Genomic DNA, 26,869 nt, shown 5'->3' with positions numbered 1-26,869 from the left:
TAAATTTAAAAAAGTTTTTTCTTAACCCTTTTAAAGTGTACAACTCAGTAGCATTCAGTACATTCACACTGTGGTCCAATCACCACCCATATCCAATTCCAGAACATTTTCATCAGCCACAAAGGAGACTTGTGCCCATTCAGCCATCACCTCCCATTCCTCCCTATCCCCACCCCCTGGCAACCACTAATCTGCTTTCTGTCTTTATGAATTTATCATTTTGGATGCTTTATATAAAGGAATCAGGCAGTATGTGACCTTTTACATTTGGCTTCTTTCACTTAACCTCATGCATTTGATGCTGAACACTTGTTAACCCAAATCACGTGGAGGAGATGGCAAAGGAAGAGATGGAACAAATGCTCGCTCAAGAGGTGCTAACTCATTGACTTTGACTTCTTATTTTCCATCTAGGTTCAATGTACAAAACCTGAGTGTAGGAAATGGAGGCAGCTTACCAAGGAGATCCAGCTGACTCCCCAGATAGCAAAGACCTACCGTTGTGGTATGAAACCAAATACTGCTGTTAAGGTATGATGTCTTTGGTTTTCTGTTTGAATTAATTGATGGGTTAGTTTAGTTGTCAGTCGGTAGTAATGACATATATTTTTTCATTTATCATGTTGACCATTGTATCAGGATGGTACTGTCCCATGTATAAGAGAACCACCACTACAATAGCTTAACCGATTAAGGCTTTTATTTTTCTCTCATTATAAGTGGTTTAGAAGCAGGCGGTCCAGAGTTGGTATAGTTGCCCAAGGAATTCTTCTAGTTGCCAGTTCTCTCACAAGATCATTACTGCACTGTCAGCCATCATTCCAACTTCAAAGCAGAAAAGATGGGAAAGGCTGGAGTATCTTAAGCCAAGTCTCTCCTTCTTTTACTGGGAAACCAGGAGCTTTCCTGGAAGTTCCAACAGTAGATTTCTATTTATAGCTCATTGGCCAGGACAGGATCTCAACAGCTACTCTGAACAACAGTGGGGACAAAGGAAGAAGATATTCCATAACTGTTGCATGTTTTATATTTTATAACTGGAAGGAAATCTTTTATAACAGGATTGAAATTAGGATCCTGTTTGTAAGGAGAAAAGGATGAATATATGTTTGGGCTCAATAGGCAGGAGTTTGAGCAAACGCAGAGAGATAGTGAAGGACAGAGAAGCCTGGCATGCTGCAGTTCATGGGGTTGCAGAGTCGGACGTGACTTAGCGACTGAACGACAGCAATATGTTTGGGCTGTTAGCAGTCTTCCTTAGTTGGTATAATGTGCCTCTTTGGAGATTTGACAATTGCTTAGTGTTTAAAAATGTGCTAATGGCTTCAAAGTGTTAAAGCATTCATCTATAGAATGTGTCTAGTTTTATCAGTACATTAAAGAATATTCGAAATTATAATCTCGGAAGCAAGATGCTTTTCCTTTCTGAAAATTTTGACTTAATTCACATAGCATGACATTCACACTCTTAAAGTATATAATTCAGTGGTTTGTGGTATTAATATATTCACAGATATGCAGTTATCACCAGCAAAATATTTTCTTAGTTCAAATTCCCCTTTAAAGAATGAATGAGAAACATTTGAAAGGTTTATAAAGTTTATGATCAAGTTTTTCAAAGCCTGGAATTTAAGATACAAGTATTATTGAAGTGACTCATAATTATTATAAACATATTTGGAAGATTTTGCAAAGTAAACTGGTGAGAAAAATGGTGTGAACATTTAGGAGTTCTGTTTTCTATTTTAATTTTACATAAGCATTACATGAATATAATTTCAAGTTTAAAATAAATTGACCATGTGTGTATATGTAAATATATGCACACACATAATATGTAAATAAAAAATGAAAGTCCCCTTTAAACCATCTCTTTCTTCCCACTCTAGTAGATAACAACTCTTAATGATTCGTTTATCCTACTAGAACTTTCTTTATGCTCTGATTATGTATTTATGGTGGGCATATTTTTTTTAAAGCACTGGATACAAATATCTAAACTACTTTTTAAAGGTTTAAAGAAGTATAGCTTAGAGTGATCACAGCCTCTAAGGATGGTATCATATCTTTTAAATCTTCTCTGCCTAAGAAATCCTCCCTTGAGTCCCTTTAGCTCCATTCTGATTGATTACCATCTATAGCCTCAACTTTTGAAATCTTTATTTAAATGGTGTTTATTGACTCAGTCCCTTTGGTTTTCAGCTTGGTCTTCTGTCAAGGACAAAGTCTGGAAAGGTTTATTTGTAAAACAACATTAAAAAGAATGGTAGCAAACAACACACGCTGTTTGGGGCTCACTTTTTGTCATTTAATATATCTTGAAGATGCTTCCGTCTCAGTGCATAAGGATCTCTTTCTCTGTAAAGACTGTATAATACATAGTCTGCTGAATGGATAGATCGTGATGAATTTGACGTGGTCGAAGGACATTTAAACGTTTATCGTCAGTGAGTGCGCTGTAGTGAATAGCTTCGTGTCTCTGCTGGTTTTTAGTGTGTTTGTGGGATCCATTCTGAGAAATAACATTACTGTCAAAGAGCATATCCAGTTTTTCAAAGTTTTATTTATGTATTTTTATTTTTGGCTGGCCTGGGTCTTCCTTGCTGTGGAACAGGCTTTCCGTAGTTGTGGTGAGCGGGGGCTACTCTTTGTTGCAGTGCAAGGGCCTCACACTGCAGTGGCTTCTCTTGTTGCAGACACAGGCTTCGGCTCACAGGCTCCAGTAGTTGCAGCCTGCAGGCTTAGTGGTTGTGGCTCATGAGCTCTAGAATTCTGACTTCAGTAGCCATGGCATCCGGGCTTAGCTGCTCCGAGACATGTGGGATCATCCCAGCTCAGGGATGGAACCTGTGTCCCCTGCATTGGCAGGCAGATTCTTATATTCTGGGCCACCAGGGAAGGCCTATCAAGTTGTTTTAATTTGAAATAATTCTTAGACCCACAAGAGGATTTATAATTTGTGTGTATAGAATGAAGGTGAACACTCACCATGTACCCACACCCAGTTTTAGAAACAGAGCGTCACCAATGCCTCTGTAACTCCCTGGTTGCCCCTCAGTGGTTGTCTTCCTCTGCCTCTCCTGCAAGAGCAAGCAATATTTCAAATTTGGTATTTATTATTCCTCTGCTTTTTGTTTTTGAGTTGATACATATGTATGAAACCCTAAATAACGTGAAGTTTTGCATATTTTATGTTGGTTGGAAATTGTACCCTGTTGTTTGCATTCTTCTGCAGCTTTCTTCTTTTCCTTAACACTGAGGTTTTTTAGTTGCCTCCATGTTGATGCCTATAGCTCTGCGTCATTAATTGTCCCTGCTGTGTAATTTTGCACTGTGTGAATCTACCATAGCGTGTCTATTCTCTTGTTCATAGGTGTGTGAGGGTTGTTTCTAGTTTGGGGCTGTCACGTTCTTTCATGTCTCACCTAGTGCTGTGCTGTGCTCAATCGCTCAGTCATGTGCGACTCTTTGCGACCCCATGGACTGTAACCCACCAGGCTCCTCTGTCCGTGGAATTCTCCAGCAAGAATATTGGAATGGGTTGCCATTTCCTGTTCCAGTTTTCTGAGTGCACACGTGCAGAGTTTCTCTGGAATATATTCCAAGGGCTAGATTTCCCAGACCATATGGTATGCCAATCTTCAGTTTATTTAGGTAACTTTTTAAATTGAAATATACAAACAGAAAGCATACAAGTCAAAGTGCCATAGCTCAGTGAATTTTCCGAGTCCACATTTAGCCAGCTCCCAGCAAAGAAAGCTGAGCACCAAAGGATTGATATTTTTGAACTGTGGTATTGGAGAAGACTCTTGAGAGTCCCTTGGACAGCAAGATCAAACCAGTCAATCCTAAAAGAATCAGTCATGAATATTCATTGCAAGGACTGATGCTTCCAATACTTTGCCCACCTGATGCGAAGAACTGACTCATTGGAAAAGACCCTGGTGCTGGGAAAGATAGAAGGCAAGAGGAGAAGGGGACGACAGAGGATGAGATGGTTGGATGGCATCACCAACTCAACGGACGTGAGTTTGAGCAAGCTTCAGGAGCTGGTGGTGGACAGGGAACCCTGGCGTGCTGCAGTCCATGGGGTCGCAAAGAGCCGGACACAACTGAGCGACTGAACTGAACAGTAAAGAAATTGACCAGTCTCTCAGAAGCACCCTTGCACCGCCTTTCATTCACAGAGTCCATCACTTCCCCCTGCCCAGAGTAACTACTTACTTCCTCTTCTCCCCCATCCAAATACTAACCAGCCTGACCCTGCTTAGCTTCTAAGATCAGAGAGGACAGGCGCTTTCAGGGTAGTATGGCTATAGGTCCCTACTTACCCTTCCAGCTTACAACACTGTGGATGTTGCTTCCTTTTGAACTTTATGTAAATGGCATAATACAGTATGCATGCTTTTGGGTGTGGCTTCTTTCAACTCACCGTTATGTCTTGAAGGTGCATCCTTGCTGTAATGTGTGTTGCAATTTACTCTCATTGCTGTGCCCTTGTTTGACTGTAGTACAGTTTGTTTCTGCCTTCTACTCTTGATGGACTTCTGGCTTGTGCTTAGGTTTTCTCTCTTACAAACTATGCTTCTTCAAGCATTTTCTAATCCTTTTCTTGGTGCACGTGGACGAGCGTCTCTCTAGAAAATACAGGCATGCCTTGTTCTATTGCACTTTGCTTCTTTGCGCTTCACAGATACGCATTTTTTACAAAGTGAAGCTTTATGACAACTCTGCATTGTCAGATGATGGTTAGCATTTTTAGCAATAAAGTATTTTTAATTTATTTATTTATTTATTTATTTTCGGCTGTGCTGAGTCTTCATTTTGGCACAAGGGCTCTGGGGCACTTGGGCTCTGTCATTTTAGCACACTGGCTTAGTTGCCCCAAGGAATCTTGGATCTTCCCTGACCAGGGATCGAACCCTGTCCCCTGCATTGGCAGGCGGATTCTTAACCACTGGACCATCAGGGCCTGAGGTATTTTTTAATTAAAGTATGTACAGGTTTCTTTTTTTAAGCTATTGCACACTTAATAGACTACAGTATAGTGTAAACATAACTTTTATATGTACTGGGAAACCAGAAAATTTGTTTGAGTCACTTCTATTGTGACAGCAATGGTTGGTCTCAAACTGAGCCCACAATGTCTCTGAGATATGTCTGTATAGCAAGACTAGAATTGTTGGGCATAATGCAGTCATATCTGCAGGGCTTGATTCCAGGACCCTGCAGGTATCAAAATCTGAAGATGCTCAAGTCCGTTGTATAACATGGCAGGATATTGCATATAACCTACCCACATCCTCTTGTATACTTTAGTTCATCTGTAGATTACTTTTAATACTTAATATAATGTAAATTCTATATAAATAGTTGCTAGCGCATGGGAAATTCAGATTTTACTTTTTGGAACTTTCTGCAATTTTTTTGAATATTTTTTAATCCAAGGCTGACTGAATTTGTGGATGTGGAACCGATCGTAGTATGTACATCTTCAGTTATACAAGATAATGCCAAATTATCATGCATTTAAAGGTTTAATATTTTGTCAGATTGTTCTCCAGAGTTATTACACATTGTTGTAGGTTGCCACTGAGAACATCCTTGCAAGAGGAGCTGTCTTCCTCACACCCTCACTCATGTGGGTGTTTTATCACACTTTCTCTTTTCCAATCTAATTGATGAAAAGAGGTATCTTATTAAAGGTAAACTGACACTTAGGACTGTTTTTTAGGGACTTCCCAGGCGGTCCAGTGGTTAAGACTTCACCTTCAATGCAGGGGGTATACATTCAAGCGCTGGTCAAGGATCTAAGATCCCACATGCCTTGGGGCCGAAAATCACAGAAGCAGTAGTATAACACATTCAATAAAGACTTTAAAAGTGGTCCACATCAAAGAATCTTTTTTTAAAAAAATTGTATTTTATAATTAAGCTTAATTAATACTTTTGGTCTTGTTTTTGCAGCCTGAGACCTCAGACCATTGTTCCCTCCCAGAGGATCTAGTGAGTATTTCTGCATGTTTCAGATTAGCCTGCATCACGCCTTCAGTGATAAGTACAATAAGGAGAACACAGTAACAGTGTTATGAGTGTCTTTATTTGGTTGCTGATCAAAGGCTTTTTAATCTCACGTGATAACTATGTGATGAAAATGCTAGAAGTAATGGTGTTATGCATGATCCTCACCCAACTTAAAGCGATAAAATTTTAGTGTTTTTTTTTTTTTTATGTGTAAAGGAAAAATAAAAAGGCAGAAACTGACACCATGCCTTCCTACAAGGATCAGACTTGTTATACTTGTTTTCCAAGAGGGACTTTATGACCTTCTCGCCACTTGAATCGTTCCAGGAAACGAACAAGAGGCCCATAATTTGATGGTCTTGGCCCAGATTCAGCTGTGAGAGGGTTCTCGTGTTATTCTGACCTCAGCGTAGCTGCTTTGTCCCATCTCTGCCCAGATGTGGAAGGGGCAACAGCTGGCAAAGCCTCGCCACGTGTTGCTTGTTTTAGGAAACTTTGCTCCCTGAGCTGACTGATTTTGCCACATAACCAGATCCAACGGCTATTTCAGAAGATGATTTTTTTTTAAATTATGAGTTTCTGAGTTATTCTGCGTGACAGTGATTCAGGATTGTTTGTAGTTTTTCTAGATGTGAAACTCAGGGAATGTGATTGATGTTCAGGCAAAGGGAGAACGGACACCTGGCATGTCTGTTCTGTTACGTAAAGGGCTGTGAGACACACACATACACCCCCATTAAAAAAAATAAAATAACTGTACCCTCAAACATTTCTACAGTAAAGCAGTGGCCCAAATAATTTCTGGATTCAGGGTAAACCAGATGACATTATAGAAAGAAAGGAAAAAATAACTTTAAATACAGTTAAAAAAATTAATTTATGAATATTTCCCCTAGTGTTCAGACCATTGTGCTCTCAAGGAATCTGAACTTTAGGACAGAGGCCATATTCTTGGGATATAAGAACCTTAAAAAGTTCAGAAGAGTCCCTGGATGGTCATATGCCAGTTACTTATTTTTGTCTTCAGTTAAGAAAGAGTCTGGGGCAGGTTTATGAAATGGAACTTTCCTTCTTTTTGGTCCAGCACAGGCTGGTCAAGGGTAGCCAAACCTAAAACAAGCTTTGAGGACAAAGGTTGCAAACTGAAAAGCCATCAGGGGCCAGGCAAGTAAAATGAATGTGTGAGGGACTTCCTGGTGATCCAGTTGTTAAGACTTCGCCTTCCAGGGCAGGAGGTGGGGGTTCGATCCCTGGTTGGGGAGCTGAGATCTCACATGCCTCATGGCTGAAAAAACAAAAGGTATATAACAGAAGCAATATTGTAGCAGATTTAATAAGTTGAAAAAAAAATGGTCTGCATCAAAAAAAGAAAAAAAGGTGTGAAGCAGCTGGGAATAATTTATGAGGGATGTTGGGGCTTGTAGTAAGCTGAGAAAATGCTTGCCTGAGATTTGGACTCTGAAATCTGAAGGGCAGGTAACACATCTTTAATTCACAAACCACAGCTTGATGGCAGGTGACATTTGCTTGGAGACTGGAGAACTAGGGTTCCTGAGCCCAGGATTCTCCTCTATTAGATTCCTAGAATTCCTGGAGCATACATTCAAGATCATGTTTAGCAAAGTCTGCCTAGTATAGGATTTCTGGCAGTGTTGCTTTAGAAGCAGGTAAATTTTATTTTTATCACAACAGTCATCACCAGGCTGCTTTGATCGAATGACTCCATATGTTAATTCAAAATCTGGAATATGATCACATATTTTAAGACCAAAAATAGCTTCTTCAGTCTACATGGAGCATCTTATTTTGTTGATTGTCATGTACTTTTCCCTCTGAAAAAAATTTTTAGTAACCTCTGGCAAAAAAGCAGTAATATTTGACTGCTACTTCAGATAATTATTATTTTTTTTTTTGCTGAATTTTGCAGTTTCCACTATCTTTAGATCCTAAGTTAAAAGGAGGAAAGGGCCGGGTGATAAATGATTCCTGAACAGAAGGAAGTTCCTCATGTCAGACTTCAACAAACCGAGGCTTCCAGGAGCCTCAGTGGAGGCACTATTAAGACTTATCTGATGTTGGGACTTCCCTGGTGGTGCAGTGGCTGAGACTCTGCGCTCACAAATGCACGCTTTTGATTCCTGGTCAAGGCACTAGGATCCCTCATGCCACAGGATGCAGCCAGAAAAAAAAAAAAAAAGACTTGTGTTAATGGAGTTTTTGGCGGGGGCGGGGGGGGGGCGGGTGGAGGGAGACCTCTTGCTTTAGTTCTTAGGAACTCAGCCTAAGAAACATTTTTTCCCAGTCTCATCAGGGGTCTTTGTTTCTGAATCTGCCTGTGCAGGACTCTGGCATAGGACTGAGGAGTGGGCGAAGGCAAAGGAGAAGGGTTGGGAATGAATGAGGATGAAAGGGCGAGAACCCTCTGTCCTTGGTGGACCCTGCATGTCCATTTCTTGTCCGCCATTGTCCCTCTTTGTCTTGCTCTGCCCCCTTGCAGAGAGTGTCGGAAGTGTCCAACCATTGGTGGTACTCCATGCTCATCTTACCTCCTTTGCTGAAAGACAGCGTGGCCGCACCCCTGCTCTCGGCCTACTACCCGGACTGCGTGGGGATGAGTCCATCCTGCAGCAGCACGCACCGTGTGGCCAGCGACGCCAGCCCCGGGAAGCTGGAGCACCCCAAGGCGGTCCCCTCTGTACTGGGTGAGAGCTGGGCCTGGCCCTCCCTCCCACCCACCCTTCCCCTCCCCTCCCTTGCCCTGGAAATGTGTGGGTGAGCAGAATGGAAAAGATGGTTTTCTTGTTTGTTTGTTTTGAATGTGTTCGCTTGGTACAAAGCACCTCATTATTTCATGAATCTGGTTTTACTGTGGATCACTCATATCATTTGTATACATTAGTTAATTTTTCCCTTAATCATTGGGAAGGCCTGTAACACTTGTCTCAGAATCGTACCTACAGAGTTTAATGAGCATTTCTTTGAGAGTTGGATAGCTGCGTAATTTGATGATAGTGCCTACTCACTCTGACATGCCCGAAGAAAGTTTTGACTCGATGAGCCACCCTTCTTTTTTCTCTTTGACTCATTCTGCTTCTAATTATGCCATTGATAATTACAGTCGAACGACCCACTCTTGAAAAAACTTCAGGTCAAGGCAAGCAGACTGATGACTGTTTACTTTCAAGGGATTTAAAAAATTTTCCATCAGTGTACGAGCTGAGAAAAATTCTCAGTGTACGAGCGAGAATTCTAGATCATCTCCTGCACACTAACAAACTTCATCTTTGGTGCAAGTAGATTTTGACATTGTGGCCTTTTATCAAGGTTTTAACTAGTAGCACTGGAACCTCCAAACATATGGATGTGGTCGAAATCACAACTGAAGTGATAAATCCCAATGTTAATGAAGGTGGAATGAAATAGGCCCTCAGACACTAATTAGTTGGTGTGTACCTATATGAAGGGCAGTTTGGCAGTGCGAATCAAAAACCTTACAATAGATCCTCTTTGGATGTAGGAATTTATCCTAAATTATAAAGATTATAAAAATTAAGTCCAAAGATGTGTGGTGTTGTTTATAGTATTGAAATAATTGGATAAAATCAAAATGCCCAGAAATAGGGGAGTAGATAATAAATAAGATAGCATTGTATATCCGTGGAAGTCATATTTAATGACATGGGACAATGTTCTTGAACAGCAGGTAGGAAAAACAGCCTTTTCAGTGCATTTTTTTTGGCTTTTTTTCTTTCTTTTATAGAAACAGAACGTAGATTAGACTGGGTTTAATGCCACTCTAGGATTATCAGGGGTTAGCGATTTGTTATTTACTTCTGTGAGCCTGTCCTCTAATCAGAAAAACTGCAGTAATGTTTCTTTTAAGATATATTTCCATGGGGATTTGGCATTCAGTTGGGTTTGGAATTTCAGGTTTGCAAGATGAAGTTGCTGTTCAGTTGCTAAGTCATGTCCAATTCTTTGTGACCCCGTGGCCTGCAGCACACCAGGCTTCCCTGTCCTTCACTATCTCCTGGACTTTGCTCAAACTCGTGTCCATTGAGTCATTGATGCCATCTGATCATCTCATCCTCTGTCGCCCCCTTCTCTTCCTGCCTTGAATCTTTCCCAGCCTCAGGGTTTTTTCCAGTGAGTCGGCTCTTCACATCAGGTGGCCAACGTATTGGAGCTTCAGTTTCAGCATCAATCCTTCCAGTGAATATTCAGGGTTGATTTCCTTTAGGATTGATTGGTTGGATCTCCTTGCTGTCCAAGGGAACTCTCAAGAGTCTTCTCCAACACCACAGATTGCAAGATGAAGGCATTCTGGAAATCTGTTGAGAAACAATGTGAATATGTAGCACTCAAACATGATTAAGATGGCAAATTTTATAGCACGTTTTTCTTTAACAAAAATTTTTTTTTTATTTTCTGTGCTACAGAAATTGAATTTGTGAAGAAAAAATGGGGAAATATTTTTTAATTTCCACCTAGCAGGTCTAATTGGACAGAGGAAGTGGAAGCATTTACGTAGGACAGACCAGGAAGCTTGTCTAGGCCCTTCTTTCTGGTTTGTTTTTGTTTCTGCTCTTCAGCTTACCCAGATTTCCCTGGTGGCCCAGACAGTAAAGAATCTGCCTGCAATGCAGGAGACCCAGGTTCGATCCCTGGGTCGGGAAGTTCCCCTGGAGAATGAAATGGCAACCCCCTTCAGTATTCATGCCTGGAGAATCCGACGGACAGAGGAACCTGGCTGGCTACAGTCCATGGGTTTGCAAAGAGTCGGTCACGACTGAGTGACTAACACTTACCCAGATTTGGAATTTACAGCCTGTGAAATTTACTCCTTTGCTTATCCCCTCAGTTCCAGGCATGAACCGGTACTTCCAGCCTTTCTACCAACCCAACGAGTGCGGCAAAGCCTTGTGCGTGAGGCCGGACGTGATGGAGCTGGATGAGCTCTACGAGTTCCCGGAGTATTCGCGGGACCCCACCATGTACCTGGCTCTGAGGAACCTCGTCCTCGCCCTGTGGTTCACTAACTGCAAGGTTAGTGGAGGGCAGTTTGGCCAGCAGCACGTGGACACAGACTTCTCTTGGAGGAGTGGCTTGATCTCCTTTAGATCTGTGTGTCTCCACCACACGTTTGGGTGGATATTCTCTGTGTGCACAGCCTGTCCCGTGCATTATAGGGTGTTGAGGCAGCATCCCTGGCCTCTACCCACTAGATGCCATAGCAGCCACCACCCCCCCACCCGGTGTGATAGCCAAAAATGTCTCCAGATATTGCCAAACAGGGCAGTCTCACCACCTGAGAACCACCGCTTTAGACCATGTGTCACCAGGACTCTTGACTCTCTAGTGAGCGAGTGTACAGCGCAAAGCTGGGTCAAGGAGTTCTGATGACAATGCTGGGAGAAAAAAGAATAAAACACTAAAGATTGGATCATAAACCCCCTGGAGGGCAGGAATTCTTACTCAGTTTGTTATCCTCAAGCATCTGAAACCAGTGATTGGTTCTTTTCTGGGACTGAATGAATGTTAGGGGCTTCAAACAGCACTTACCTTGAAAGGGATGAAGGTAAATTGGGGGATGGACCGGGTGGGGAACTACAATTTTTTTTTTTAAGCAAAGTCTTTCCTGACCCTTGTATTTTTCCAATTTATTAATTTCTTCTGCAATTATTTGAGTGACTGCTGAATATAGGACATTTTGCCAGACTGCCAGTCTTGGTTAAAGAAAGATATTCTAGGTCTTCTCTGATATTTCAATGAATTAGACTCCAGCCCTAGATGATTTGATTAAGTAACAGGTGTAAATGCAGTTGATATGAATTACACCCAGGTGAGTGGGCTGGGCAGGGTAGAGTTACTCATTTCCTCTCCAGCAGCCTTAAAGTAGGTATTCAGTAAACATTTGCAGAACTAAACAAAACTGTGGTCAGAATTTTCCTGTAAATAAGCTGTGAAAATGCATTTTTCAGAAACAGCCTTGGGTTCATTTTTCATGACATTTCTTTTTAGTTGACTTTGAAATTGGACTTATACTGTGGAAGATTCACGTTAAAAAAGTCCTCCACTTATCAGTGTGGATCTATTTTAATTTGTAATAAGATAATAAGATGTATCTATTTAATACTCTCGTAGGAAAACTAAAATATGGTTGCTTTTAAGGAGTCAGAAAAACAAACAACAAGGAGTCAGACTAAATGTGACTTTTTCTTTTTAAAGTCATGAATACAAACACATTTTTTAATCTTCTGCAGCAATCTAAGCCAACGTTGTACATGTTATTTCTTTCGTATTTGGAGCCTGTAGTCATCTTCCTGTGTTTGATCAGGTTCTCTTGGAGCTGGGGGTTGGGGACAAGTAGAGGAGGTGCCAGAGGGGGCACCTCCCCGCTGCGCCCCATGGCCCAAACCTGTCCTGACTTCATAACCCTGCGAGGAGGCCACCTCACTCTTGAATCTCCGAGAAGAACCAACCCTCACCCAAGCTGCTAGAGTAAACAAACTCAGGGGCTTTTTTTTTTGTTTTTTTGACAGGTTCCTAAGTCCGTTCCTCCTACGTCTTATCAGTGATGAGAACCCAGCCTTTTCAGATCCCAGGGCCAACAGCAGCCTGGGTTTCTATAATGGCCTTTGTTGTGTGGTTTATGGAGTCAGGAATATAGTTGCGGTGTGCGCTGCACCCACACTCCCCATATCGGTCATTCTCTGCGAGGGGAAACTGAGGTGATAAAACACAGATTGCTGTGTGCCTCTTTTGTTCCTTTCTTCCTTCGCCCTATGGTCTTCCTATATCTTAGTGACAAATTGTGGATTCCAGTTACCCTGGGAGTTTTCTTTTTTTTTTTTTTTGGTAGCTCAGATGGTAAAGAATCTGCCTGCAGTTTAGGAGACCGGGGTTCAATCCCTGGGTTGGAAAGATCCCCTGGAGAAGAGAATGGCAACCCACTCCAGTATTCTTGCCTGGAGTATTCCATGGGCAGAGGAGCCTGGTGGGCTACAGTCTATGGGGTTGCGAAGAGTCGGACACAACTGAGCACTAATACACACAAAACATGTACAGCGTGAGATTTATCACTTTTACCATTTTAACCATTGTAAAATGTACAATTCAGTGGCATTGAGTACATATACAGTGTTGTATAACCATCAGTTCTGTGTAGTTCCAGAACTTTTTTTATTACTCCAGGAGGAAACCCCACACCCATTAAACAGTGACTCCCCATGCCTTTCTTCCCCCAGCTTCTGGCAACTACTGGCCTACTTTCTGGGCTTCTCTGGTAGCTTAGCTGGTAAAGAATCCACCTGTGGTGCAGGAGACCCCAGTTCAATTCCTGGGTCGGGAAGATCCCCTGGAGAAGGGATAGGCTACCCACTCCAGTGTTCTTGGGCTTCCCTGGTAGCTCAGATGTTAAAGAGTCCACCTGCAATGCAGGAGAAGGCGATGGCACCCCACTCCAGTACTCTTGCCTGGAAAATCCCATGGACGGAGGAGCCTGGTGGGCTGCAGTCCATGGGGTCGCTAGGAGTCGGACACGACTGAGCGACTTCACTTTCACTTTTCACTTTCATGCATTGGAGAAGGAAATGGCAACCCACTCCAGTATTCTTGCCTGGAGAATCCCAGGGACAGGGGAGCCTGGTGGGCTGCCGTCTATGGGGTCTCACAGAGTCAGACACGACTGAAGCTACTTAGCAGCAGCAGCAGCAGCAGCAATGCGGGAGACCTGGGTTCGATCCCTGAGTTGGGAAGATCCCCTGGAGGAGGGCATGGCAACCCACTCCAGTATTCTTGCCTAGAGAATCCCATGGACACAGAGCCTGGCCGGCTACTGTCCATGGGGTCGCACAGAGTCAGACACGACTGAGTGACTAAGCACAGCACTGCCTGCTTCCTTTCTCTAGAAAGTCTGCCTATTCTGGTTGTTTCACATAAACGGAACCGTATAACATGTGGCCTTTTGTAACTAGCTGCTTTACTTAGCATGATGTTTTCAAGGTTCTTCCCTGTGGTAGCATGTGTCCGTACTCCATTTCTTTTTATGACCAAATCACAGTCCGTGTATGGATAGACCACCTTTTGCTTTATACTGTCATCCACTGATGGATGCTTGGATAACTCCCACCTTTTGGCAATTTGAATAATGCTACCGTGCATTTTTTTTTTGAACCTAACTTTTGAGTTCTTTCCAGTACACACGTAGGAACAGAATTGTTGGGTCATATGGTCATTCTGTGTTTTCCCTTTTTGAGGAAGCAAGACTTGTTTTCGGTTGGTTAGTTTAACAATCTGGTTTTATTTCCAAACACAGGAAGCTCTTACTCCTCAGAAATGTATTCCTCACATCATCGTCCGGGGTCTCGTGCGCATTCGATGTGTACAGGAGGTGGAGAGGATACTTTATTTTATGACGAGGAAAGGTCTCATCAACACAGGAGTTCTCAGCGTCGGCCCCGACCAGCATCTTCTGCCTAAAGATTACCACAACGTAGGTGACTGTAACTCTAGCAATGCTGCTACCAACAGTCATAATACATGATTGTATGTTAATAATACAAGTAAAACTCACATTATCACTGTAAAACTTATAAAGTGAGACTTTTGTAGATTATGCGTTTTTTCAGGGAAAAGAATATCAACCACTGTTCCCCTCAATAGTAGAAAAGAGGAAGGGGTGGATGGCTTAGGACAAGTACTGATGTGTTCTTTAGGGAAATAACTTTATACAAACAGGACAGCAGAGAAATACAGATGAACTAACATTGCTTGGCAGTTGGCTCCTTCTAGTACATTTTTTTTCATTGCTCTAATTGGATTTTTGTTTCTTTTTTTCTTTTCATAAAGAAATCAGTCATCATTATTGGGGCTGGTCCAGCCGGATTAGCAGCTGCTAGGCAACTGCATAACTTTGGAATTAAGGTAAGACTTGGGGGACATGGAGGCGAAAACAGATGGTTAACTGCTCCTTTGGTCCAAATTTTCTAAGACTTGGAAACTAGTTCCTGATTTTAGCAAAGAATACTACATTATATCGTCCATGGGGTCACAAGAGTCGGACATGATTTAGCGACTAAACTACCATATTTGGGATAGCCTTATCTTTTCCCCAAGGAAAGATACTCTTTTCTATTTTCATATCAAAATGCATTTTATTTTTATTAATTTTAGAAATCCTTTATTTTGTGTGTGTATTGGTTTCTGCCATACAATGATGAGTATCAGCCATAATTATACATGTATATTCCCTCCCTCTTGACCTCCCTTCCCCTTCCATCCCTAGGTCATCATAAAGCACCTATCTGGACTCTTTGTGTTTATAGCAGCTTCCCATTAGCTAGCTATGCTATTTCTTTTTATCTAGTGTGTTGCCTTATTCTACTTGTTAAAAATTAGCCAAAACAGAGTCGATTACAAAAAAATTGTGCAATTTAGTATCTAATTTCCATTAGATTCATTCAAGTCTCCCAGATTTCTGGGACTTCCTAGGTCTGACTCATTTCTCCTTTTTTTAAAAACTTGTTTTGCAAGGACTTGGTTTTCCATTAACCCAAACGTGAAAATCAATTTGGTAGAATTGAATTAGTCCTTTGCTGTGCTCTATGTGGCTAAAAGAATCAACATTTTTCACAGCATCTTCTCTGCTGGTGGAGTTTGAGAAATGAGAAAGTTTTCAGTGGTTATGCCTCAGAGGTTTTCCTTTTGGTGGAATGCAAGATCTACGTCTTGGATTCTATATATACTACTGACAAAAACGGGAGAATCTGAGTTGAGTTTATAGGAAGTGTGTTTGCATTTCAATCTATTGTCTACGAGGTATTAAGCTGTGAGGTATTTTAATTGGCCATATGTATATTTCAGCAATAGATATTAGGACTAAGGTTTCTTTCTTGTTTTTTGCTTGGGAAACTCACATTATGTTATAGGGAAAGTTATTCCTGAAAAAAGTTATATGTATACATATGTATTTATATGTATAACTGAATCACTTTGTGGTACACCAGAAGCATTGTAAGTCAGCTATATTTTGATTAAAAAAAAAAAGTTATTTCTAGCCAAAGTCGGGGGAGGAGGAGATTTCTTTAACATTCAGCCTTCCTCTTATAAATGAAAAACTAGAAATGGATGGTTCTGGGTTCATCTGAAGTCAGAAAGAAGGTGGAGAGTCACGAGTTGTAGCCTTTCTAGTTGGAGAAAATGAGCCATTTAGGTCCGAGGAAGAATATTCAGGGGACCTCTGTTGTTTTCCTCTTTCTCTGGGGAAACTACCCCTCCTGGTGAGGAAATAGATTCCTCTGAGTAACCTCAGAGATGCTTAGCTTGGGAGCCTCCTGAAGCCATCTGAAGGAGTGCTCCTAGGGCTCCAGAAGTGAGGGACTTCTTTTGCACTGAAAAGGCTTCCCATGTTCAGCTTCTACAACCAAGGGCAGGGTCGCTCTTTGAGGCACAGGGCTATCCACCTGAGAGCAGCTCCCCCCCGCTTCCAGCATCAGAAATTTGGAGGAGATAAAGTAATCTGGCTGTGGGACCAGTCTGTGCCGGCCAAGCCCATGGGTCATGCTTAGAATCACATGTGATTTTTTTTGTCTGTTTCTGTTTTGCAAATACATTCATTTTTGTCATAGATTCCACATATAAGTGATATCATGTGGTATTTGTCTTTCTCTTTCTGACTTACTTCACTTAGTATGATCATCTCTAGGTCCATCCATGCTGCTGCGAATGGCATTATTTTCTTCTTTTTCGTGGCTGAATAGTATTCCATTGTGTGTGTGTGTGTGTGTGTGTGTGTGTGTGTGTGTGTGTGTGTGTGTGTACATATATATATATACCACATCTTCTTTCTCCATTCATCTGTCAATGGACACTTAGGTTGTTTCCACATCTTGGCTATTGTGAATAGTGCTGCTATGGACATGGGGATGCATGTATCTTTTTGAATTATAATTTTGTCCAGAGAGACGCCCAGGAATGGAATTGCTGGATCCTTGACACACTGCCCTCTTTTTAAAGTTGTTTTTCTAATAATATGATAATATATTAACTAGATGCAAAACTCATCTTATTGTGTCACTTTACATTTGTACTGCATTTGGTATGATTGTTCCATCTTCTTCAGCTTCTCTGATTGTCTGTCTTTTTAGGTGACTGTCCTGGAGGCCAAAGACAGAATCGGAGGCCGAGTGTGGGATGATAAGTCTTTCACAGGCGTCACGGTGGGTCGAGGAGCCCAGATCGTCAATGGCTGTGTTAACAACCCAGTAGCACTCATGTGTGAACAAGTGAGTTTCCTTAAGATTTGTACTGTAGATGAACAAAAGATGGTCTCAGTTTGCTTGTGTGCAGTATTAATATGCCTCTAGATAACATGTAATAAACCCAGAATGATTTGTAGCCCCTCATCCCCTCCGGAAAGTAAATAAGAACAAGTACCGTTCTTCCTTTCTCCGAAGGTGAAACTGGAAGACTTATCCCCCCTCCCCACCCAGGTCTGTAATTACATTTGTATGTTAATTTGCAGGTCACTTGATTAACTCATTGCTGTAGGGTTGCCAGATGAAGCAAACAAAAATACAGAATGCCAACTTAAATTTGACTTTCAGATAAACACCAATAATTTTTTTTACTATCAGTATGTCCCAGTATCACATGGGTTATTTTGCATGCACTACTTAGGACCTATTTATGCTTAAAAAAAAAAGTATTCATTGTTTATCTGAGAATTAATTGGGCTTCCTGTCTCTCGCTGGGCAGCCCTACTTGATTTCTTTGAAGACCTATGGTAGACCCAAGGCTTTTTGTGAACTGTTGATTGACAGTCAGTTCAGCCTCAACTTCTGTGACTGTCTGTGTGTTTGTGTGCTCTTTCCTGTGAGATTCCACGAAGGAGAGAGGGTGTCAGAGCCGGGGGGGGGGCAGTGCGCAGCGATAGCGTCTGAAGCATGGATAAATCTTGGTGGAGGGCATGGCCTAGAAGCTGTTGTTGGCACCCTCCCATTCTCCAGTTCCATGCTGGTTTTTCACTGCCTTCCTGTGCGGCCATGCCCTGATCAGCCTGTATTTTTGAGAGATCCTGACTGACCCTTTGCTCCACGAGAGCTCTGTCTGATTGCAGCTTAGAACCTGTACCTATTTTTTCCAGGGAAAACTTTTCACCTTCTTATTCTTATTATTTTGAAGCTTGGCATCAGGATGCATAAGTTTGGAGAAAAATGTGACTTAATTCAGGAAGGTGGAAGAATAACTGACCCCACTATTGACAAGCGCATGGATTTTCATTTTAATGCTCTCTTGGATGTGGTCTCTGAGTGGAGGAAGGATAAGACTCAGCTCCAAGATGTCCCTTTAGGAGGTATGGGGAGACTGGTGTTCTGATTGTTCCATCTGAGTCTCATTCTAACCTAAGCTTGATCAGCGGTAGCATCATTCATCCACGAGCCTGGGTGGACCCAATGAGAATAGTCCTTTTGGACTGGCCATTCCACAAAGGGGAGCAAAACTGCCTCAGGCACCTTTAGATGTGTGTGTGTGCGTGCGTGCACATGCACACACACAGCTTACTTCGTACAGTAGGCAATGTTTTAAAAAATCATGTAAATGTTTAATTGTCAATTTCCCAGAAGAGCTTGCTTTTAAGAAAGCATGTGATAAGCTGTATGTGAAAAACTAGCCACCATGTAACAACATTTCTAGATAAGAGTTTCTATGTGCCAGGATTTCTTTTCCTTTTTCAGACAGAAGTTTAAGATTTTATATATATATATATATATATATATATATATTGTTTGTTTGTTTGTTTAAGAATGCATGACTCTGTATTATAATTTAAGAATTTTAATTCAAAACTTTCAGGCTTTGGTACCAAATGGACCATATTCACCACAACCCTCTAGAAAACCTAACAGTAACAGCTTATTTCCCTGAGGGCACCAGCTGAGATCTTAACTATATTGCTTCTTAAATTGATATTTATTTAACCTATGATTTCATGACCTGAACGTATTCATTTGTAATTCTCGGGAGCATGTTGGAGTCTCTTACATTGTGAGCATTTTAACTCAACTGTCAGGGTATTAATTGGCTTCAACTTTGTGTTTCTGTGTGAGGGTTCTGGCATACGCTCCATCTCTGTTTGGGGTAAATTTCTCAGCAGGGACTGTCTGTCTCTTCTTTTAAACCTCTCATCCCACCCCACCCCCCATGACCTCAATTCTTCACCTCGGAGAGTGACCCACTTTCTAACCGCCCTTAGTAAAAGTGTTGACAGACAAACCACAACGGAACATTTTTAGAGATGTCCTGGGGTTGACTGGGATCATTTAGCCGAATGTGGTGGTGTCCAGACCAAGTGGCAAGTTGTTGAATTTTCTGGAAGACAGCGACTAGGTGGACTGCAGCATGTTCTCAGAATTTGGTTAGTGTTTGTGTGCTAGTTGCTGGGTGGCATTCTCTTTATGATTCTTTCAGGGTCATCATCTACAAAAATTAATAATGTTGTTTTGGCTTTACTTAAAACAAGTTATTAAGGGAGGATCAGCAATATTTACTCTATAAGTAGTTGTTTCATCACATTGATATATTTTTTGAAAAGCTTTAGTAATAATGTCCCCATCTCTACATGAGGGTACATTAGAGCCTGCCTCGTGGTATCTCAGCTGTCTGAGCTCTCACCTTATTAGATTTAGCTCAAAAGACGAAAGTAGTTAGAAGCTAGAGTGAATTTCACAGAGCAAATGGACTAGAGCTTTAAAATGTTGTTTATGTAGAAATCACATTAAGTCTTCTCTCAAGGCAATGGCACCCCACTCCAGTACTCTTGCCTGAAAAATCCTATGGACAGAGGAGCCTGGTAGGCTGCAGTCCATGGGGTCGCTAAGAGTCAGACATAACTGAGTGACTTCACTTTCACTTTTCACTTTCATACATTGGAGAAGGGAATGTCAACCCACTCCAGTGTTCTTGCCTGGAGAATCCCTGGGACAGGGGAGCCTGGTGGGCTGCCGTCTGTGGGGTCGCACAGAGTCGGACACGACTGAAGCGACTTAGCAGCAGCAGCCTGCTTATACTTTAATTTTATGTACTATTTTAGCAATCTTGGTTCTTCCCACATCTTTACGAAACCTAAAGGAAAACAGAAACTACATAGCGGGAGACAAGGATGGGATTGGTATGAGAAGGTACTGAAAGTGGAAAAAAACCAGAGGTCTAGGAACAAGAGTGTAGCACAAAGACGTGGTGGACATCTCCATACAGCAGTCTAGCATAAGAATGGAACATGTTAATGAGAACCTTCAGGTGTCAAAAAAAAAAAAAAAAAAAAGTTAACTGATACCCAGTTCTGTTTCTAGTCAAGCATGTGCAGAATACCTTATAGAAGCTTTGAGTCTGCCCCGTCTCTGTTGGATGGTTGTCATCACTGGGAACATTATAAAGAAGTCATTTTTGCTGAGATATTTGTCAGGCACAAGCCTTTTCCCCCTCTACCTCCCCCCAAAAGGAATCTAAGACAATCATCGGAATGATAACACAAGGATGTGTATGTGTAGTTGAAAGTTCCAGTTGAATGGGATAGATAAGTTCTGGGGGTTGATAACCAGGGAGCGATTCCTCAGGCTGGTAGTGACCAGGTGATGCTGGTCTATAAAGGATGGATGGGACCAGGTTACAGCGGGAGGGCATTCCAGGGAGAAGCATGGTAGTAGCAGACGTTGCAGGGTTGGCATTTACCAGGAAAAGATTGAGTGAGTGGGCAGGTGGGGTTTGCTGTCTTTGGAAAGGCTAAAAATGTGCTCACTCTGTCTGGCTGTGGGTTTTGGAATTTATTACATAGGCAATGGAGAACCAGTAAAGATGTTGAGCCAGAGAGTTGCCTTCATAAAAGTCCATGGTGGAATATTTGGAACGTTTCCGAGAGACGATAGCCAGTTGTCAGTCTATGATAGATCTTTTGGTTGAGGTGAGCTGTTATAAGAACTTGACTTTAAGGTGGTGCAGTAGGAGCAGAAAGGGAATGGGAATTCTCTGTCTGTATTTATATATACAGAGGTTACTTTTCCTTTATCTTGAGCAAAAGAAGAAATCGGTTCTCCACTAAGAAGAAATGAAACAGGGTTGAATTCATAGGACCCTCATAGGTTCGTTCCCCGTTAAGATATGCTTTTCCTTCCTGAGAGTAACCAACCTTGTCAAGACATTTACCCTTTCCCCCGGGTCTACCTGGGAAAGATCTTCCAAAGTTTGGGGCCTTGCGGGTTGAAGGAGGTGGAGTGCAAAGGATAAGGAATTGAACCATAATGTCCAAACTGTTTTTTTTTTGTTTTTTTTTTCTGCCTTGCTCCATTCCCATTGCAGAAAAGATAGAGGAGATCTACAAAGCTTTTATCAAAGAGTCTGGAATCCAGTTCAGTGAGCTGGAGGAGCAGGTGCTTCAGTTCCATCTCAGTAACCTGGAATATGCCTGTGGGAGCAACCTCCATCAGGTGGGCTTTGAACATGCTTGTTTCTATGTGTGTTTGTTTACATATCAAAATGTTGAGTCCGTGATGGTCTGGATAACGGGGAACAGTGGGTCTGCCGCTTAAAAGTCCCCAAACCACAACTTTAGAGTATACGAACCCCATGATGGTGTTGAAAAAAATTCTTTAAAGCAGGAGAAGCCTTTCTGCAAATAATGACTGTGAAGATGCTCACTCGGTCAACCTGAATACAGGAAGGCTGTCGTGCTGAGGGGCAGGGGTCATGGGCCTGTGTCTGTCCACTGGCCTCTTTTGGGGGGCCCTCAAGGCGTGCCTGTGCAACTGGGGGCTGAAAACACTGCTCTGAAGAAACCAGAATAGAGCATCTTTGCAATTAGGATCTGTTCATCTTGCTAAAATAAATTTAAAATTGCCTAGGTTGGGACGATCCCCTAGAGAAGGGAATGGCTACCCACTCCTGTGTTCTTGCCTGGAGAATTCCGTGGAGCCTGATGGGTGACAGTCTGGGGTCTCAAAGAGTTGGACACGACTGAACAACTAACTTTCACTTTTCAATTCATGTCACCAACTCTGATCATGCGACTTGGATATGCTGCACGTTGAATCATGGTTCTGTGGATGATCCCCGACTTAATTATCCTCTTTGGTAGGGGTAGGGGAGGGACAACAATTGATGTTTGCATTGGGTGATTCTTTGCAATTGGAATAACACTTTTCCAAAATCAGGCTGCATTTCAGCTTCTATGGAATTTCCATGTTGAAGACATCTAGGTGGCATATTTCTATATGGAGTTGATCAGATGCAGGTCTCCTCTCATAGAATTCTCTTTTTCCAGTGTTGTTGATGTATAATACAACTTTTTGTCAGGGAGTGGCACCCACGGCAAAATCATATGTACATTTTGTTCTAAAATAAGCTTTCCTGTGCATCACTGAGAAATTTCCCTCCCCTGGCAGTATCCACCTGACTTTATCTGTCCGTCTGTCACCCTCCGCTTCCTTCCTGTTTCACCCTCTGTCCTCCTGCCTGGGATGGCTTTTCCCACCCTGGGTTCCTTTTCTTGTCCCTCAGGTACAGGCTGTAGGTTTTCCACCACCTCTTGTTTTCCAACCTTTCCTGGTGTTTCCCAGGTGTCTGCTCGCTCCTGGGACCACAATGAATTCTTTGCCCAGTTCGCGGGTGACCACACCCTCCTCACTCCCGGATACTCCGTCATCTTAGAAAAACTGGCCGAGGGACTGGACATCCGGCTCAGGTCTCCTGTGAGTGTCCACAGCGGTGGGTGGCTCTGGTTTGGTGGCATTTGGAGCATGTGAAGTTTGGGACATGTAGATTACATAGCACATGGGCGCCTGCTTTGATGTTCAGCCAGTGTCTGCAGTACTTTTGATACTATGATCAGTTGCATTATCCTTGTCGATTAGGTAGCTGCTGTTGTTGGAAAAAATAGTGACTGAGATTAATAATCAAGCGTTCAGGATGCTCACCACCTCCGTGACCCAGCACAGTTCTTTCATGCTTAAATTTTCCCTTCAAATTTACATTCCTATGAAATTGTATTGCACATGGTGATAATCATAGAGGCAATTACATATGTATGTCTGTATTTCACCTTACACAGTGTTATAAAGATTTTTCCATATTCTGACATAGTGTTTATAAATTTTAATGACTGAGAGTTCCCTGAAGGAAGCGATAACTGTTTAGTTCTTCGAATGCCAGGAAGTGGTTCCCCATAGCCTTGGAAATGTAAACTCCCGTCATAAGAGAATTGGAGAGGACCCTGGATTGTGTGGTTCCATCCCTCATTCTGTTTCCTGTAATTGCTTTTCTTGAGCAGGTGCAGAGTATTGACTATTCTGGAGATGAAGTACAAGTAACCACTACCGATGGAACAGCATGTGCAGCGCAGAAGGTAAGTGCCGTGATTCCACTGGGTGCTGCCAGGGACCTGGGACTGAGGGAGACCAGGCTTTTCCACCAAGCGGTTTGCCTTCAGCCATCTCCCTGGAGCTTTATTTGACCTCTGAAGAATTCTGTATCTCCACTAGTTGTGTGTGGACGTACAAATCAGATTTAATTATTTGACCAGCATATAGATTCATGGCAGATGGAATTCTGAGTAGTGCTGCATTAGTTCTGAGAGTTGAACAAGAAAAGAAATTCTTTGGCCGAATAAGTTTGTAAAGTATGATATATGAGTCTACGTTCCGGGTTAAATACGAACATATTAAAGGCTCTGAGAAGTCCTGCGTTTTAGGAGTCCTTTGTTTCATTCAGTGGTTTCTAAGTGGGTGGTGTCTTTGTTTTTGTACCACAGAACCTTTTTTCAGATCAAGAACACTCTGTGTTTTTATCTTGAAACTGGAAGAAGTACTTTTATATCATTTGAATTTTTTGTAAACAGCTTTAGTAGGCGGACTGTGAAAGGTACTGTAATATATGAAATCACATTGAGATTTCTGTAGTGTTGGAAAACAAAGTGTTAGGGGTGGAGGGGGGCTTAATAAACCCCATAGATTTATTTAATTATGTCTGAAGTGTTTACCAAAAAGTGTAACTGATGAACTATCACTAGTTCCTGGACTAGCTGTGTTTTATGCTTTTCAGTTAACTAAAAATATTTCATAGTCCTTGGTATTCATATAGAAATGAAGGATTGCATGTCAAATGGGAAAGACAGGGTAGTGTATAATTCCTGGGAGGATGGGTCTTCATATTGTTCCTGCCATTAACTAGCTGAGTAGTGAGTATTGGTTGTATAGACTTTGGACTAGCAGTAATTCTCAGCCCTGGCTGCACCTCTGAATCACCTGTGGTGCTGGTTTAGTCACTAAGTCATGTCTGGCTCTTTGCAACCCCATGAACTGTAACCCACAAGGTTCCTCTGTCCTGGGATTTTCCAGGCAAGAATACTGGAGTTGGTTGCCATTTTCTTCTCTGGGTAGAATCACCTGGGAGGTGCTTAACAAGAAAGGTTACAAAGCCCCACTCCACATAGGTTCTTGCTGAACTGGTCTGGTCATGTTTTTAAAGCTTCCCAAGTGATTCCAACATGTGACCAGAGTTGAAAACCACTTGTCAGTAGCATCCATATTTGTGATTCCCCAGGTGAGAATCAGGCCAATATCTAATATTCCTGCTAATGGTAAAAAAAATTTTTTTTAAATACTACCTTATAAAATTGCAAGCTTCCCTTCTGGCTCAGATGGTAAAGAGTCCGTCTGCAATGAAGGAGACCTGGGTTCAATCCCTGGGTCAGGAAGATCCCCTGAAGGAGGGCATGGCAACCCACTCCAGAATTCTTGTCTGGAGAATCCCAAGGACAGAGAAGCCTGGTGGGCTACAGTCTATGGGGTCTCATAGAGTCAGACCCGACTGAGTGACTACACACACAGACCTTACAAAATTGCAAGTCAGCTCATGGCTCAGGACAACACGCTAGGTGTGCTAACCCTGCTGTGTCACCCTTTGCCTGACCCTGACCGGGCCCATTTGCTCTTTTTCTTTGTATTCTGGCTTTTAGAGAAATTAGAGTGGAGTTTCAGGCTGTTATTCAAAAAGCCTGCTCTGACATGATGAAAGTAGATATTTTTAGTAGTCAGCACACATCACACAGTTTCAATTGGAAGTTACCCCAGCTTTTAAGTGAAAGATTTCCAGCCCAAAAGGGTACATTGACAAACACGTGACAGACTGTTAACGGTTCATTATTTCCTACAGGTGTTAGTCACTGTGCCACTGGCTTTACTGCAGAAAGGTGCCATTCAGTTCAATCCACCGTTGTCAGACAAGAAGATGAAGGCCATCAACAGCTTAGGAGCAGGCATCATTGAAAAGGTGACTGAATTACTTAAGCCTGGCAACTAGAGAGAATGAGTATCAGATGACAGGTATTCCCAAACTTCTGGTATTGGGAAATAGGGGATTTTTGAACCCACATCACATTCGAAGACTTCCTTTTCCTTTGAGTACTTGTTCCTGAAGAATACAGAAGGATATTATCAAAACAAAAAGAGGAGAGCAGACTGAGCTCTGCAAGTTTTGATTCAGGAGAAAGACTTCGTTATTCAGGATTTGAACTGGGTAGATAAATCAGCAATTCTTTTTTTTTTTTTCCCCTGCTTTCCTTCATTAGTAGTAGTAGTAATAGTAGTTTAGTCACTAAGTCATGTCCGACACTTTCGACCCCCATGTACTGTAGCCCACCAGACTCCTCTGTCCATGGGATTCTCCAGGCAAGAATGCTGGAGTGGGCTGCCATTTCCTTCTCCAGGGGATCTTCCCGACCCAGGGATCAAACCCGGGTCTCCTGCACTGCAGGCAGATTCTTTACCAACTGAGCTACCAGGGAACCCCTAGTACCCTTCACTAATTAGCCCCAACGAGGAGCGTGTTTCACTTCCTTTGCCCTGAAAAACTGCTTTAGCAGAATCTGCCAGTGCTGCAGTAGGTACCAGCAGACCTATGAGTAGTAAGACTCTATCTCCTGAACATAGGCTTCAAGACTAAGTCTCAGCGGCACTCTGCATCCTCGGATTAGCCTAGAGGTTGTCAGTGGGTCCCACCATTATCCATGGGAGGACAGGACTGAATGGCATTAAAAACCAGATGTTCACAGAGAGAACAAAGGATAGAAGAATGGAAAGGGAGTATGTTTTGAGTTTTTTGGAACATCTTTTTTTTTTTTAACATGAGTATTTAAGAGCTATGGGTAGCTTCTTAAGAGATTGCCGCACTTTTGATTTCAGTAAACTCTAAATAACCACCTTTCTCTTGCTTGCTTTCCAGATTGCCTTGCAATTTCCTTACAGGTTTTGGGACAGTAAAGTTCAAGGGGCTGACTTTTTTGGTCACGTCCCTCCTAGTGCCAGCAAGCGAGGGCTCTTTGCCGTGTTCTATGACATGGATCCCCAGGTAAAGTCATGGGTGTTGGAAGGTGGTTTGAATTCCCTTGTTAACAGTTTAGAATTTGGTTTGGTAATGACTCCTGTGTCAAGCCCAGGAACTAATGGACATTGTGGACACTCTGGATGTCTGTTTGTATGCTGGGGGGACACTTGCAGGGCACGTTTTCCTGTAGGAAAGGAGCCCCCATATCTCTCATATTTTCTTAAAGTACTAATGTTGGTCCCTGGGAAATGAATTCGTTGCCATGGAAGTGGAAGAATTCCTCCTGGTGGAAGAATTCTTCCTCATGGAAGAATTCCTCTTAGGGAGAATTGGTGATAGCACAGTAATGAATGGTACTTGAAATATACCCCCCAAGGGTCCTCCGAGGGGAGAGGGGCAGGTATGATTGGCCCATATGAGGGCGGGTCTGGGATTCAGTAGACGTGATTGGTTGGGGGAGGAGGACTGAGGA

The 26,869-nt window shown here is 42.3% G+C and overlaps 1 protein-coding gene across 14 annotated transcripts in view; it reads left to right on the top strand.

The window, feature by feature from the left end:
* Positions 1-26,869, top strand: part of KDM1B (lysine demethylase 1B) — a 42,551-nt gene that overhangs the window by 7,945 nt on the left and 7,737 nt on the right. For 10 of the 14 annotated variants that reach the window (XR_014061671.1, XR_014061670.1, XR_014061668.1 and 7 more), the window contains 13 exons: positions 415-531; positions 5,968-6,006; positions 8,522-8,726; positions 10,886-11,070; positions 14,342-14,518; positions 14,875-14,949; positions 17,172-17,309; positions 18,208-18,379; positions 21,379-21,506; positions 22,635-22,766; positions 23,345-23,419; positions 25,228-25,344; positions 26,296-26,421. Coding sequence is in view for 9 of the 14 variants with exons in the window: in XM_081518094.1 (XP_081374220.1) it covers positions 415-531; positions 5,968-6,006; positions 8,522-8,726; positions 10,886-11,070; positions 14,342-14,518; positions 14,875-14,949; positions 17,172-17,309; positions 18,208-18,379; positions 21,379-21,506; positions 22,635-22,766; positions 23,345-23,419; positions 25,228-25,344; positions 26,296-26,421 (1,686 nt within the window). In the remaining 5 variants the exon portion in view is untranslated. Of the gene's footprint in view, positions 1-414; positions 532-5,967; positions 6,007-8,521; positions 8,727-10,885; positions 11,071-14,341; positions 14,519-14,874; positions 14,950-17,171; positions 17,310-18,207; positions 18,380-21,378; positions 21,507-22,634; positions 22,767-23,341; positions 23,420-25,227; positions 25,345-26,295; positions 26,422-26,869 lie in introns of all 14 variants that reach the window. The other 4 variants (XM_081518093.1, XM_081518088.1, XM_081518086.1 and 1 more) reach the window with 2 other exon arrangements.

The sequence above is a fragment of the Giraffa tippelskirchi genome, chromosome 8, assembly GCF_054371585.1.
Source record: "Giraffa tippelskirchi isolate mGirTip1 chromosome 8, T2T-mGirTip1v1.2.pri, whole genome shotgun sequence".
In the NCBI taxonomy this organism is placed as follows: domain Eukaryota; kingdom Metazoa; phylum Chordata; class Mammalia; order Artiodactyla; family Giraffidae; genus Giraffa; species Giraffa tippelskirchi.
This window is presented reverse-complemented; position numbering and strand designations above follow the sequence as displayed.